Here is a 14001-nt window from a genome sequence, read left to right as displayed (position 1 = left end):
CCCCCTGGTCCCTCTGCTGGCAACCCAGCCCTTCTTACAGAGCATGGCTAACGGGACCTGACAAGCCCAGTGCCCTAAGCATACTCCAAGGACTGCCGGATTTCTGGGACTCTGAGGAGCGACATCATACCCCAAAGCCCACAGACACACCCTCACCCTTCTGCTAGTGAAAATCCTTTACCACAGCAACAGCATCGCTTGCCAGGATGTCCCTCATGTTGAGCACAGTGTAATAGGCCACATTGGTCAAGATGTACATGATGGTGACAATGGGCATGGAAATGCCAATGGAGAGGGGCAGATTCCTGCAGCCAAACACAACAGTGGATCCATTAGTCCCAGTCTCATCCCCACTGTCCTGTGATTCTTAGACTGCCCGCACCAATCCAGGGCCGGGGCCTCTAAGGCATTCACCCAGTGCTTTTGCCTTGAAGTTGGAGAGTGGCTTATACTCAAGAACTAAAGAGTGTCAGGTGGAAGAGTATCACATTCAGAGAAAGGCCTACATACAAAAGGGAAAGGATTAACAAATAACCATGTCACAGTGTGATAATAGCATGGGAAGGTTTTGTTTTACTCAAGGTTTCTTAGTATCAGGCTTCCTTCCCCAAGATTATCAACACTGGAAAATTTGTCTTAAGGTTAAATAGAAAATAAATTATGGAGGGAAATTGTGAAATCTAATCTCTCTAGAGAGTAAGACAGGCCCTCAGTAAGAATATGTATACCTGAACAAGCAATCAGAAATGCCCACCCGACTCCCTTAGTTAGAGAACCTTGAGTGCTACCCTAACCCTTGGCCAAGCGAAAGACTTAAAGACAGCTCATAGTCCCTCTGGCCCAAAATAAGCCATGATCTTTATAAATGTTCTTTGCAGTGAGACTTGGAGCAGGGTGGGGGTAGAGAGGGGCAAATATTCAAGTCATTCAGCTTCTGTCCAGTAGGTGGAAGCACCACCCAGGCCTCCCATCAGCTATTGTCTGCTCCCAGGGTTGCAACACTAGATGTTTATCAAGAATACTCTTGTTTTTCAAAGCCAAGAGGAGTTTATTATTATTTTGACTTAAAAATTTCAGAAACCTCATTTCCTGGCAAATCTTAGTTCCTAGAGTCACTGAATTTTAGAGCCAGGAAAGGCTCTGAAGTCATAGAGTTCAACCCCCTCAATTATAGATAGGGAGCAGGCAGAGATGGCAGTGAATTCCCTCAAGGTCACCCAGCGAATCAGTGGAGAGACAAGTCCAGGCCCTCTGACTCCCTGAGCAGTGCTTTTCACTCTCCGTGACTACAGGACAATTCAATGGTGTCCTGAAACAAACAACACCACTAAGTCACTTAGGAATTTGAGAAACATGGGATCAGAAGGAAAAGGTTTCTGGTACTCTGTGACCTAAAGTTATAGGAATAAGGGTAAGTGAAAATCTATCAAGGAAAGTCAATTTTTTTAATTTAAAAAAAACAAGCACGTGATACAGCCTACTTTGATTAATGCAGAAATGCCCAAATAAATGTGAAAAGCCCTGTAAAAATTTCTTTTTTTAGTACAAGAAAGTTCACCTCTTAGCCCTGTTACTGTGATCATGGACCAGTTACTTGTCCAGCCTCAGGCCTGTCAAAATGATGCTGACAAAACTGACCAGGTGTATGCCATCAGCACATAGTAGGGGTTCAGTAAATGACAGCTGCCATCGCTATGGAAAGTTGATAGTGAAGTGCCTACCTCTCAGGGTTCTGGATCTCTTCAGTGACATAGTTGAGGGTGTCCCAGCCAGAGTAGGAGAACAGAGCCGAGTACAGTGCCAGGGCAATGTCACCCACTGAAAATGATGAACCCTCAAAGGAATTTTCAAAGTGAGTCGAGGCTCCTGGAACCCAGAGAACACAGCAAGGCAGAAGGATTAGTGGCCTGTACCCCAACTACAAGGTGACTCAGTAAGGGAGAGGAGGAATACAATAATAGAATGCCTATGGTTTCGAACACCTTAGCAGTAAGGGTACCAGTGAAGGGATGGGGAGCAGAAGAGAGACACCGACAGAAATGGGCCAGAGTGCAGGGATCAGCTGCTGCTGCTGCTAAGTCTCTTCAGTCGTGTCCACCTCTGTGCGACCCCATAGACAGCAGCCCACCAGGCTCCCCCGTCCCTGGGATTCTCCAGGCAAGAACACTGGAGTGGGTTGCCATTTCCTTCTCCAGTGCATGAAAGTGAAAGTGAAGTCGCTCAGTCGTGTCCAACTCTGTGACCCCATGGACAGCAGCCCACCAAGCTCCTCTGTCCCTGGGATTCTCCAGACAAGAATACTGGAGTGGGTTGCCATTTCCTTCTCCAAGCACCCGGATCCTAACAGGAAGGACCCTGGTGAATTTCTAGGGAAAAGAACAACAGAGCACGAGGGCTAGAGAACAGGAGTGATGCAGTTCTGTCTGCTCCCCTCCTAACACCACACAGCTGACACGGAGTGGAGGAAGGGCAGGGTTCAGTGTGCCCAGTCAACAGAGTAGTTACAGGCGTTCACACCTGGAAACCGGGAGAGGAGTGAGTACCACAGGTTCATTTCTGCCCATGCCCACTCCCAGGGGGAGAACAGTCACTGCCACAGCACTGGGCTCGACAGTCTGCAAAAGCTGGCTCAAGATAACCTCCCCTGAGAGGCAGCATGCATAGACACGACAGGACAGGTTTTGGGGTCAGTCTGCCTGGTACAGATTTCAGCTCCATGATTTAAGCTGGGGCTTCCCTGGTAGCTCAGATAGTAAAGAATCCCCCTGCAGTACAAGAGACCCAGGTTCAATTCCTGGGTCAGGAAGATCCCTTGGAGAAGGAAATGGCAACCCACTCCAGTATTATTGCCTGGAGAATCCCATGGACAGAGGAACCCGTTGGGCTATAATCCATAGGGTCACAAAGAGTTAGACACGACTGAGGACCCAGCATGCACAACTAGGGACTTTAGAGAATTCCTTGGCTGTCCAGTTGTTAGGACTCTGAGGCTTCCATTGCAGAGGGCACAGGTTCAATCCCTGGTGGAGGAACTAAGATCCCGCAAGCGCTGGGGCATGGCCTAAATAAAAGGGAATAATAATAGTACCTATTAAATGAAATCATGCACAAAGGCTACTTAGAAGAGTACAGCTCATGGAAAATGCTTAACAAACGTGAGTTGCTGCTACTATTATTTCTTACCCTGGCCAAGTCTAACAATGCCTGCAATGATGATGGCGATCAGTGCCAATACTTTAGCATAGGTGAAAACATCTTGCACCAGGGTTCCCCACTTGACATAGGCACAGTTAATGAAGGTTAAGAGACCTGAAAGAAAAACAAAGCTGATTGGTGACTGACCCTACCATCCAGAGGGCCTTAGACCCCACCCCCACCCCCCCGCAAGCAATGTTTCTAGTACCCATAACCAAAACAGACCCTTTGGCCAAAGACAGAGGTGTCTGGGCTCTGACCTGCTCTGCACTGGAAACCTCTGCCCAGAATTTCCTCACCGTTATCATTCAAAGGCACTTGCTGAGCACCTGGGTGCACAGCAATACACACACACACACATACACACACTCAGCACTTATATAAGAGATACAAAGTGACTGGATCTGCTTATACACAAATGTGCTCACAGCAATAGGAGGCAACTGGCGGCAGAACAGGATTAGTGATGTGTTCTGGCTGTTGCCTCTGAAAAGTCACAGTCTCTCCCCATCTCCAGCCCCATAGCCCCTTATGTGGGCCCAGGAATAAACAGTCTCATACTGTGGATCACTGTTAACCTTGATGAGCCCTGCTGTAACTTATCCAGTGTCTGGCCCAGCAGGTCAGGATTTGTGACCAGGATTAGGCTGGAGGCCAGACTTCCTGCCTCTGCTGGCCTGTTCAGCTGCTTGTTTTCATGCTTGGAAAGATTCTTGAAACAGGTTCCTATACAAAGGGAACGGGGCATTTTTCCTGACTGGACAATGCAAAAGTCAGAGCCATGGCCGTTCCTCAAGTCCTGCCACCCTGGGGTAGAGGCAAACTCTACCTGGAAGAGCGCCAGCGAAGTTCATAGATCGCCCTTAGAGCCAGGGTTCTTACTCTAGGGCTTCCACAGGGCCTGAAATCCTCTGTAAAGTGTTATGTTCACATGTCCAAAGTATATGCATTTTTCCAAGAAAAAGGGTCCATAACTTCCATCAGAATATCAGAGAAATCCACTATCCCTCTCCCACAAAAAAAAAAAAAGAAAAAAACACGTATAATCCGCTACTTCAAAAGAAGAAATTCTAGAGCACGGAAGCCCAAACAGGCTGTGAGGTCGACCAGTAGCCCAAGGATGCGGCCCGGGGTTGGTGGGGGAGGGGGGAGAAAATCAAAAGAAATAATTCTGAAATTCAGCAGAATGTCCCTCAACCCACACCCCCCAGCCTCTTAAACAAGCAGGCAGGCACATACCCCGTAGCTTTCCTGCTGCGGTACAACAGAGCTCGGCACTGCTCCCTCCTTCCCAGCTCAGCAACTGGGACACCAGGAGGAGGGCTGCCTTCCCAGAGAGAAAACACTGCACCTGCCTGCTTCTGGCCCCCAGCTCAGCCCCAGAGACTCCCTGCCTCCATTCTGGTGGTGGTGTGGCCCTTAGGGTTCCCAGCCATCCTGGTTTTTTGTGTCCTGGTCTCAACATACTCTGGCCCAGGACTACTTCCTCCTGAGGGGCAGGAAAGAGCAACCAAGCTGTCTCACCTTCTGTCTCCCCCTCCCTCAGTGCCCAAGTCTCTTTCTGTTCTTCCAGAAAGGGGGCTTTCCTGTCCCAAACAAACATTAAGCCTTTCTGCCTAATAAACAAGACAATGAACAACCAAACCTTATCACAGGGCTGGGCAAAAATGCACCCATAACTCCAGGCCAATGCAGTGTTAAGTTAATAATTAAAGACACGAGTGTGTAGTCGCCAAAAGCACCCCCACAAAATGGCCAAATCTTTCAGATTTGCTGATCCTCCTCAGCCAGTCACTCATCCTTCACTCCCCACTGGCTTCTGCCTCCAGCCATTCAGCAGCCCTCCTTCCACTTCTCCCCATCCTGGGCCTCCACCCCTTACCCTCAGGCTCTGCTGCTGACACACAAATATAACTTAAGCCAGGCTGGATTAGAAACACCAGGACAACTGGAGCTGCCGCATTCACAAAGGACAGGATCCCATAATTATAATGCACAGTTAGGGACTTCCCCGGTGGTCGAGAGGTTAACAATCTGCCTCCGGATTTGATCCCTGGTTGGGCAACTAAGATCCCACATGCCTCAGGGCATTAAGTCCGAGCACCATAACTAGAGAGAAGCCCCCACACAACAATGAAGACCCAAAGCAGACAACATTTTTTTAATTTAAAAAAAAAAATCATGGTTAGCCCTCAGCATCAGTGGCCGGGAGGCTTAAGGGATTGGCTCTAGCTCTGAGTCAGTCTGTAGCCACGTTCCACAAGGTTCTGTTCTCAGCTCTGTCCAGGGAGCTGGACAGGGAAAAGCCAACCCATTACCTTTTACTACAGCAAATTCTGAAAAGAAAATACAGGGGTCGTTTACATTTTAATCCCTATAGCTTCTCTAGTCTACTTCCACATCCATTCCTTTGACCACCAGTGTTTCCTCCTCCCCAACTCCTGAGCCTTTGTTCTCAGCCAAGGACCCACCATCACCCCCTGATCTGCTCTCTGTATTGAGCATGGGAGGCTCCGTTTGAATGAAGAAGGGAATCCTCTGGAAAGAGCGCCAGCCCTCATCTTCCCCAGCGCTCTGCTGCCTCCAGGGCCTCTTGGCCGTGAGAGCAGGAAACGGGTCCTGCAGGCAGCAGTGCTGACTGAGCTCTTTGTCCCCACCCGCAGCGGATACAGCTGACCGGTGGCCCCGGAGCCCAGCCAAGTGCACTGTTCTTGAAGTGGAGCCTGACCTCCTGCTTCAGAGGCAAGGAAGTGGGTGGGGTAGGGCCTGGGGTTAGGATAATATAAGGACAAGGGCATTTAACCTCAAGGATCAGGGATGCCCTACCCTCCTAGGTACAATTCAGTCTCCTCCCAGTGCTGGGCCAAGTCCACAGGAAGATGGCCTGAAAATCACCTCGGACCCTTGACTCAGGTGCACCTCCAATCCTGCTTTGACCCCTGCTTTGGAGGAAGAAGCAACTGTGAAGAAGTCACTCCTATAATTTCTAAAGAGATGCTCCTCAATGGGCATGAAACCTAGTCTCCATGGACACCTAGAGAAGGAGGCTAGTTCCAGCAATAAGGCCCAGCGTCAACTCTAGAACTAAGAGCAAGGAGAGTACCTGCATGGGCTAATCCAGAACAGAACAACTCAAATGCCAATCAAGAGTAGCTAAATGAATACAATGGAATACTACACAGCAATAAAAATGAATCATCTACAACCACAGACAAAATCTGGAATACGCTTCACAAACATTAAGTGAACAAGCCAGACACGAGAGGACATACCCTTTGTGTCTATTTACATAAAAACAGGCTAATCTATGCTACTAGAAATCAGAACAGATTTCCCTTAAAGCGTGCATGGTGAGCATGGGGGAAGTGACTTGAACACAAGAAAGGTTCAGGGGGCTGCTTTCTACAATCTGAGGACACATCAAGCTGTACACTTATAAAATGTGCACTGTTTCTTCTCTATATATACAGTTGAATAAAAAATTAAAATTGAGGTTAGCTTGCTTTTAGCAAATCCATCCAGGTTATTAAAGATCCTCCTTTCTTCCCTTCATATTTTGCTAACCAGTTTTAACAGATGAGCCTAGAATCTGGGCAGGAATCAACCTCAGATTACCAGCGCAGAATGCTCAGAATCCACCTCTTTCTCTTTTTTTGGAAAGCCAGGTTATCACTTGTGGTGGGCATAGTAGTGACCCTGAGAAGCAGAAGAGTCAGCAAAAGACTTCTGATGTGAGAAAGACTTGACTAGCTACTGCTGGCTTTGAGGATGGAAGGGGGTCATGAGCCCAGGAATCTGGGCAGCCCCTAGAAGCTAGAAAAGGTGAGAAAATGGAATCTCCCCTAGAACCTCTAGAAAGGAACCCAGTAACACTGACACCTTGACGTTAGCCCAGTGGGACCCATTTCAGACTTCTGACCTACTGAACTGTGAAATAATAAATTTGTGTTGTTTTAAACCACTACATTGGTGGCAATTTGCTGCAACAGCAATAGAAAACTAATACATCACTGAATAGCTTCCTTTTTACACCCTATTCTCCAAGATCCTGGAGATGCCTAGTGGTCACTGTCATCACAACTAATTATAAATCCTTTCCATTTGCTTGAAGGGGGTAGTCGTTGTTGTTTAGTCACCAAGTCGTGTCTGACTCTTCACGACCCCATGAACAGAAGCACCTCAGGCTTGCCTGTCCCTCACCATCTCCCAGAGTTTGCCCAAGTTCATGTCCATTGTAAGTGGGTAGTTAAAAACATTTAAAGCAATGACATGCTTTATCACTACCTCAACTCTCTTGGTCTTGTTTCTTTGTTGGCCTAGATCTATCGCTTGTTGGGTTTTTATTGAACCCTTTCCGAGGTGAGCAATTCTTCTGCAGTAAAGTTAGAGAAAAAGTGGAACTGTGGTGTCTCCTTTCTCTCTACCATCTACTATCACAGATCTAGGTGACCCTAGGGCATCCGGCCTTTCTCCTGCTCTTCTGACTCTGAACATTGCTCTCAGAACCTTTCGTTGACCTTAGTCACTTCTTCAGGTCTTAGTTTATTAACCTTCAGGACACTCTCCTCACAGGTCTGGGCCACTCCTATATTTATTTAGTCTTGATTATGTCATCTCTCATTACCTCTTGTATATCTTGTTTCTAAAAATCTAAGGTCATCAAAAATCAGTGAGTTCAACCACATCATCTTCTTCGGATGATTCTCCTACTCTTCCTAAAAAAAGATAATGTCACTATTTTATCAGAGTTTCATTCTGAAGACACCCCTGGTCTTTGTTGTTTTTAAATCCCTGGCTATAAAATTATAATTCCTTGCCCTGAATTTTCCTGCAATCTCTTTGCCTAAAATTTAGAGTACATTTTGGAGGAAATTTAGCATTTTTTTTTTCTGGGAAGTACCAGCTCTGAGAAGGCATAATCACTTCCTCACAAGGATTCCACATTTCCCCTGGTTATAGAAAATAATAATAATTAATCTTTATCCTTTATATATTCACATTGAAGTCTTTATGGATTACATACCTTGATGTTTTGGATTTCATTTAAATAATCTAGTGGTGGGTGATGAAAGACTGGGTGGAGCATAGACACTGATAAACCAGTGGTGACAGTCATTGACCTGGTGTTTGAACCCTGAGAGTTCATCGTATAATTTGCTCTACTTTTGTATATATGAAAATTTCCACAACAAATCATTTTTTTAATGTAGAGAAGTACTGCTTCTGATAGGAAGCAACTGATTTTAGCCAAAGAAGCTCAGGGAATTGAAGTTTCCATTGCTACCATATTTCCCTTTTGTACAAATTTTATGATTTGTACTTAAGAGGAAAGTAAAATATTTATTCTTCTCATCTGATGCTGTGCAGTATACGCCCATAATTACATCATTCCCACTTCTTTTTGCTTTTGTCCTCTTGTTCTCTTTACCACGCTTCTTCCTTTAGGGTGAGGGGTTTACTTCCATGCTCTTTACTAAGGGAAACCTTCAGCAGAAATCCCTAGGTAAAACCCAAGAGCCCTCTAACAGCACCATGTAGTAATTCCTCCCATAGTAAGCAGACGGGGTTAACAGAGGGTAGGCCCCTGGCACCCTTTCTAAGAGATGGGCCGCATACCTGTAATGAGGAAGGAAGAGACTTCTGCTGCTTACTTGTGAGAAGCAGCCCTCCTGTAGGGAGAGAACTGGAAGCAGTAGCAGACAGTACTGTCCACCACATTTGCGGGGAAAGTGACAAAGGAGAGGGAAAATCCTCTCCACAGGTTTCTGAATCTTGGTCCTGAAATTTCCCTCTCACTGCAATCAATCCCAGAGGGAGCAGGCATCCCTTATTACCGCATATCCTCATACAAGTACCTCTCTTTGATATACTACAGCAATCTCAGCTCTTCTACAGGTCCATCACTTTTGAACAAGGTATGCATCCCAGGTAGCTCAGTGGTAAAGAACCTCCTGCCAATGCAGATGTGGGCTTGATCCCTGGGTCGGGAAGATCCCCTGGAGGAGGAAATGGCAACCCAAGTATTCTTGCCTGAAAAATCCTGTGGACAGAGGAGTCTGGTGGGCTACAATCCATTGAGTCTCAAAGAGTTGGATACAACTGAGCATACATGTGTGCTCTTTCACTGTGATATCCTAATCAAATATGAAATTGCTTCTTCCCGCAGTAAAAGTAAAAAGCAAATGTATTTATTAGCCTCACTGAATGCTGATGAGTCCAAAAGCATCACTCCCAGTCTTCTAGCTTCTACAAATGCATTACTGAGCAACTTTTCACCTTTCTTCTTCTTTCCCTATAATATCTCATACCCTCCAAAATACCCAGATGAATACTTTTATCTGTGTATTTTTCTCCTTTCCTCTAAAATTTCAGTTTAAAGTTTTATTAAATGCACCTCTCCCAATCTCTATGAAATCTGCTCCTCACCAGAGTGTTTCTTTCTGGGTGTCTTAGCATTTACATTTCAGCACTCAGTTCTGTGTTCTTTTTCTTCCACATTCACAGCCTTCAAATGACAGAAATGATGATTCCACCTGCCACTCAGTTTGCTATCTCAAACTTCAAAGTCAGTCGTGACACGTCTCACATGTCTTCTGACTGGTGACATTATTCATTCCTCAGCGGTCAACAACAGGATAGCAGTCCCTGAGCTTAACTGGGGTGAGCAAGCTCTTTGTCACATAATCCTCAAGAAAAATCACCCGTCTCTGCATTAGGCCAGGCTGTGTGTAGTCAGAGTCAACGGCTGCGGCTGCGGAGCAGCCTGGCCCCTTAGATGGAACATTCACACCTGCAAACACCAGACGCCTCCAGGGTACACTACCACAGCGGGTCCTCAGCAGGGCCAGATGTAAGCTCTCCAAAATAACCTCAGATCTGCTGCCTTAAGCCAGACATTTCAAGTGTTCCCCCCTTTCTCTACTACGGCTTGCTTTTTGTTTTGTTTTCTGGTTGTGCCACATGGCTTGCGGGATTCTTAGTTTCCCAACCAGGGATTAAACCCAGGGCCATGGCGGTGGAAGCACCACGTCCTAACCCCCAGACCACCAGGGAAGTCCCACCACTGCTTGTTTTGGTTTTTGTTGTCTGATGGTGGTTTACGACTCTCTCTGCATCTCAAAAATCCCTTTTTCTTCTTAGCTTCCTTGATGGGTTATTTCTTCCTTCCAAGGAGCTGCTGTATTGCCCAGATAACAGATGACCCTCAGACTCTTTTACCTTTACAGGCTACAGAAATTTTGCTTACTGTAGCATCATGTGTGACAGCATCTGGCAGGAAGACACACAGAGCATAACCCTGTGGGTCACTCGATCAGACCCCTCCCACTCTGCCTACTGAACTCAGCATTTCAGTTGCCGTGGCTCCGCACCGCCCAGATGAAGCAAGCAAACAGGCAGGCTCGCCTATTAAAGCACTCCATCAGCTCCCATCTTGAAGCTAGCGAGTCCTGGTTAACTGGATTCTTACTGGTTTGCTCAGCTAGGTCCAGTTCAGGTTCTAAGAAGCGGGACAGCAAGCCCAAGTCAGCATCAGAAAGGCCCGAGAAATGTGAACCTGCAGCTCTGGGCCTCCACCTGTGCAGTTCTCAGAAGGGCTGAGATGGGGCTCCCCTGGGGAAGTCTGGTTATCTGCTTGCCTCCGGCTACCTTAGTTCATCACAAAACAAAATCCTCACATACAGAACTACCCAGATCAAGGCAAGCCCAAACCCTCACTTAGCTCTCCTGGCTCCACACCAGGCATCACTTGACAAGCTTTAACAAAGTCCAATGCTCCGCCCCGCCCAGGCCAAAGAAGCCAGGCTCTGGGGTGGAGCCCAGGCATCAGTATATTTTTAAAGCTCCCCAGGTGATTCTAAAGCTGCCAGTTGAGAACCTCTCTTCCCAAGGCCCCAGTTAGTTCTCCTCAGCAGCAACTTTCTGCTTCCTCAAGCCTTGTCCTCCAAGTCTACTCCCATTCTTCTACCCAGTGGTTCAGAGTTATTTGATTGACGAAGAAGAGAGGGAGAGGAAGGGGCCATGAATGTTTTTTAAACCCCCTTGGTGACTCCAATGTTCAGCTGAGATTGGGGCCCAAGCTCCTTTACCAGCCTCCTCTAGGCCATTTCCTTAACCTCTTCTGAGACAGAGAGAAAGAGAACAGGAAAAGAGATTACGGTGAACCCCTGAAAAGCCTTGGGGCTCAGGCCAGCACAGAGCCCCACCGCCCTCCCTGCTGGTGACGGGTCTGTTCCAAGGTCCATGGTGACCCCCTCCCAGAACGATTAGTCCCTGTGTTGCTGTCAATGTGGAACATGAAATGTAAGCTTCCTCGCCCCTAATGCACAATGGAAAACCCCTCTGGGAGAGGCAACCAGCTTCCAAGCAGAAAGTTCAAAGGGCAATAGGCAGCTGGGGGCCCAGCGTCGCTGTTCCACCTCATTAGCCGCAAGGACATGAAGTCAGTGGTTCTGGTACCAGAAGACGCTGCCCGAGGGCGGGGGCCAAAGCTCTCAGAGATCTGAGGTCCTCGGGAGTCCATGAGCAGCTCAAGCAGTCGCCCTCCCCTCAGCCCACAGCAGCCATCGGCACCACCAGCACCCTGAGAGCCAAGAGCAGACAATGCCCTTCTCTGCCAAGACGAACATGGAGCCGGACCTTCTGTTCATTCCTCCAGCCGACATTCGCTGAAAAGCGCCTGCTGCTGCTAAGTCGCTTTAGTCGTGTCCAACTCTTTGGGACTCCATGGACTGTAGTCCACCAGGCTCGTCTGTCCATGGGATTCTCCAGGCAAGAATATTCGAGTGGGTTGCCATGCCCTCCTCCAGGGGATTTTCCCAACCCAGGGATTGAACCCACATCTCTTACGTCTCCTGCGTTTACCACTAGCACCACCTGGGAATCAACTATATGCACACATATAACCCTTTCCTCTTGAGAAAAGCACTTACTACACACAAATCACAAGGGTCAAGGGTCAGGAACACCAAGACTATCTGATACTAAAGAGCAGTCTGTTCACAGCTCCCCTCCAGCCCCACATGTGTGCTGCTAGCCGACTGGTACAGAACACACAGGAGATAAACCATCCCATTACCCAAAGGCAAAGATCTAGACGAAAAAAACTGGGTCACAGGGAGGGTGAGTGCAGGCAAGACAGGAGTAGAAACATCCAGGGCCGCTAACAGTGGGCCAAAGCAGGGAGTTCCCTGGGGGTCTAGTGGTTAGGAGTCAGGCTTTCACTGCCCTGGCCCGGGTTCATTCCCTGGTTGGGGAACTCCCAAAAGCCAGACATCAAAATAAATAAATAAACAATGGACCAAAGCACATTGGCTCCAGAGAAAGGGGAGTCAGTCAGGGCAGTCAGTCAGCTGTGTGGAGCTGGGTTTCTGGACACCTAGTCCTAACGACGCCACCTCCACCTCCCCAGCAAAGAGGAGGAGGAGTCTCAGCCATCCCTGCTGATCTCGAAGCTACTTAAGATTAAAACTGCTTTTAATCATCTAAAGACAGAATACAGAAAGTCAAGGTTTTAGAAATTAACAAGATGTATATGACTGTGAGTATAACTTGCAACAACAGATACCATTTTTGGCTGACAATTATGTCACTCACATTCTTACGTCTGTGTATGTATGTGAGTTGATCAGTCGTGTCCAACTCTTTGCGACCCCATGGACTGTAGCTCACCAGGCTCCCCTGTCGATGGGATTTCCCCAGCAAGAACACTGGAGTGGGCTGCTTCTCCAAGGGATCTTCCTGACCCAAGGATCAAACCCAGGTCTCCTGTATTGTGGGCAGATTCTTTACTGTCTGAGCCACCAAGGAATCCCAGCACTGTTGCATACATTATCTAATTTAATCAAACAGAGTAGGTTTACTATCTTCATCTTACAATTGAGGGAACTGAGGCTACTCACTGGCCAGCTCCAAGACTTGTACACGTTGCACTATACCATATGCTCTATTTGCATGCAAGGATGTGGGCCAGGGAGTGGGACGATTGCCCTCTGGGGTATCAGGGCTTCTGGCTGCAAAGAACTGAAGCAATCCTCAAAGAGCTCCTAGAAGCCAGAGTAATTAGTTTCAGGAGGGGCCAAATGCACACCCCTCTGGCTGGGAAAAGTAACCATTTATAGCACCCTGGACAGGACAGCAAGGTTCCTTCAGAACTCAGAATTCATGCACTCATCCATTCATCCCCCCATGGATCCACCCATCCAACAAGCATGTGTTGAGCCTGAACCCACCGTACTCCAGACCCTGTGCAGACTCTGTGTTTCAGACCCAGTGCCCTGGGACTTCCCTGGTGGTCCAATGGCTAGGACTCCACGCTCCAGTGCAGAGGGCTTTGGTTCGATCCCTGGTTGGGGAACTAGATCCCACATGCCCTACGTAACTAAGAGTTTGCATGCGCAGCTAAAGATCCCACATGCCATGGCGAAGACTGAAGATTTCACATGGTGCCACTAAGACCTGGCACAGCCACATAAATAAGTTTTCTAAATATTAAAAATAAAAACAGTCTCCAGCCTTCCCAGAAAAGTGAACATGGACAACTGCAAGAATCAGGTGCTGTGAAAGTCACTGAGAGGCAACCCATCCATTCTGGGGCAGCAAAGTGGGTTCAGTCAGACACCAGGGCCATTGCTACCTGGACCGAGTATAGGCTCATGCTGGAGTTGAGGGAAGGGAGGCGGAATTCCTGGCAGAGGGGGCACCGTGTAATTACCCCAACAATGAAAGCAAAGAGCGGAGTCACCCATGCATACAAACAACTTATTTATGCAATAATCGGTCAATGATTCCAAGATCCATTTGCAATCC

At 47.6% G+C, this 14001-nt stretch overlaps 1 protein-coding gene across 1 annotated transcript in view; it reads right to left on the bottom strand.

Moving 5' to 3' along the window:
- Positions 1–14001, bottom strand: part of SLC7A7 (solute carrier family 7 member 7) — a 28091-nt gene that overhangs the window by 2513 nt on the left and 11577 nt on the right. The window contains exons 3-5 of the mRNA XM_052646140.1: positions 3184–3309; positions 1722–1866; positions 182–305 (exon numbers count right to left, since the gene is read on the bottom strand). Coding sequence (XP_052502100.1) covers positions 182–305; positions 1722–1866; positions 3184–3309 — 395 coding nt within the window. The remainder of the gene's footprint in view (positions 1–181; positions 306–1721; positions 1867–3183; positions 3310–14001) is intronic.

The sequence above is a fragment of the Budorcas taxicolor genome, chromosome 10 (genome assembly GCF_023091745.1).
Source record: "Budorcas taxicolor isolate Tak-1 chromosome 10, Takin1.1, whole genome shotgun sequence".
In the NCBI taxonomy this organism is placed as follows: domain Eukaryota; kingdom Metazoa; phylum Chordata; class Mammalia; order Artiodactyla; family Bovidae; genus Budorcas; species Budorcas taxicolor.
Note: the sequence above shows the minus strand (reverse complement) of the source record. Positions and strands in the feature narration are given on the sequence as shown.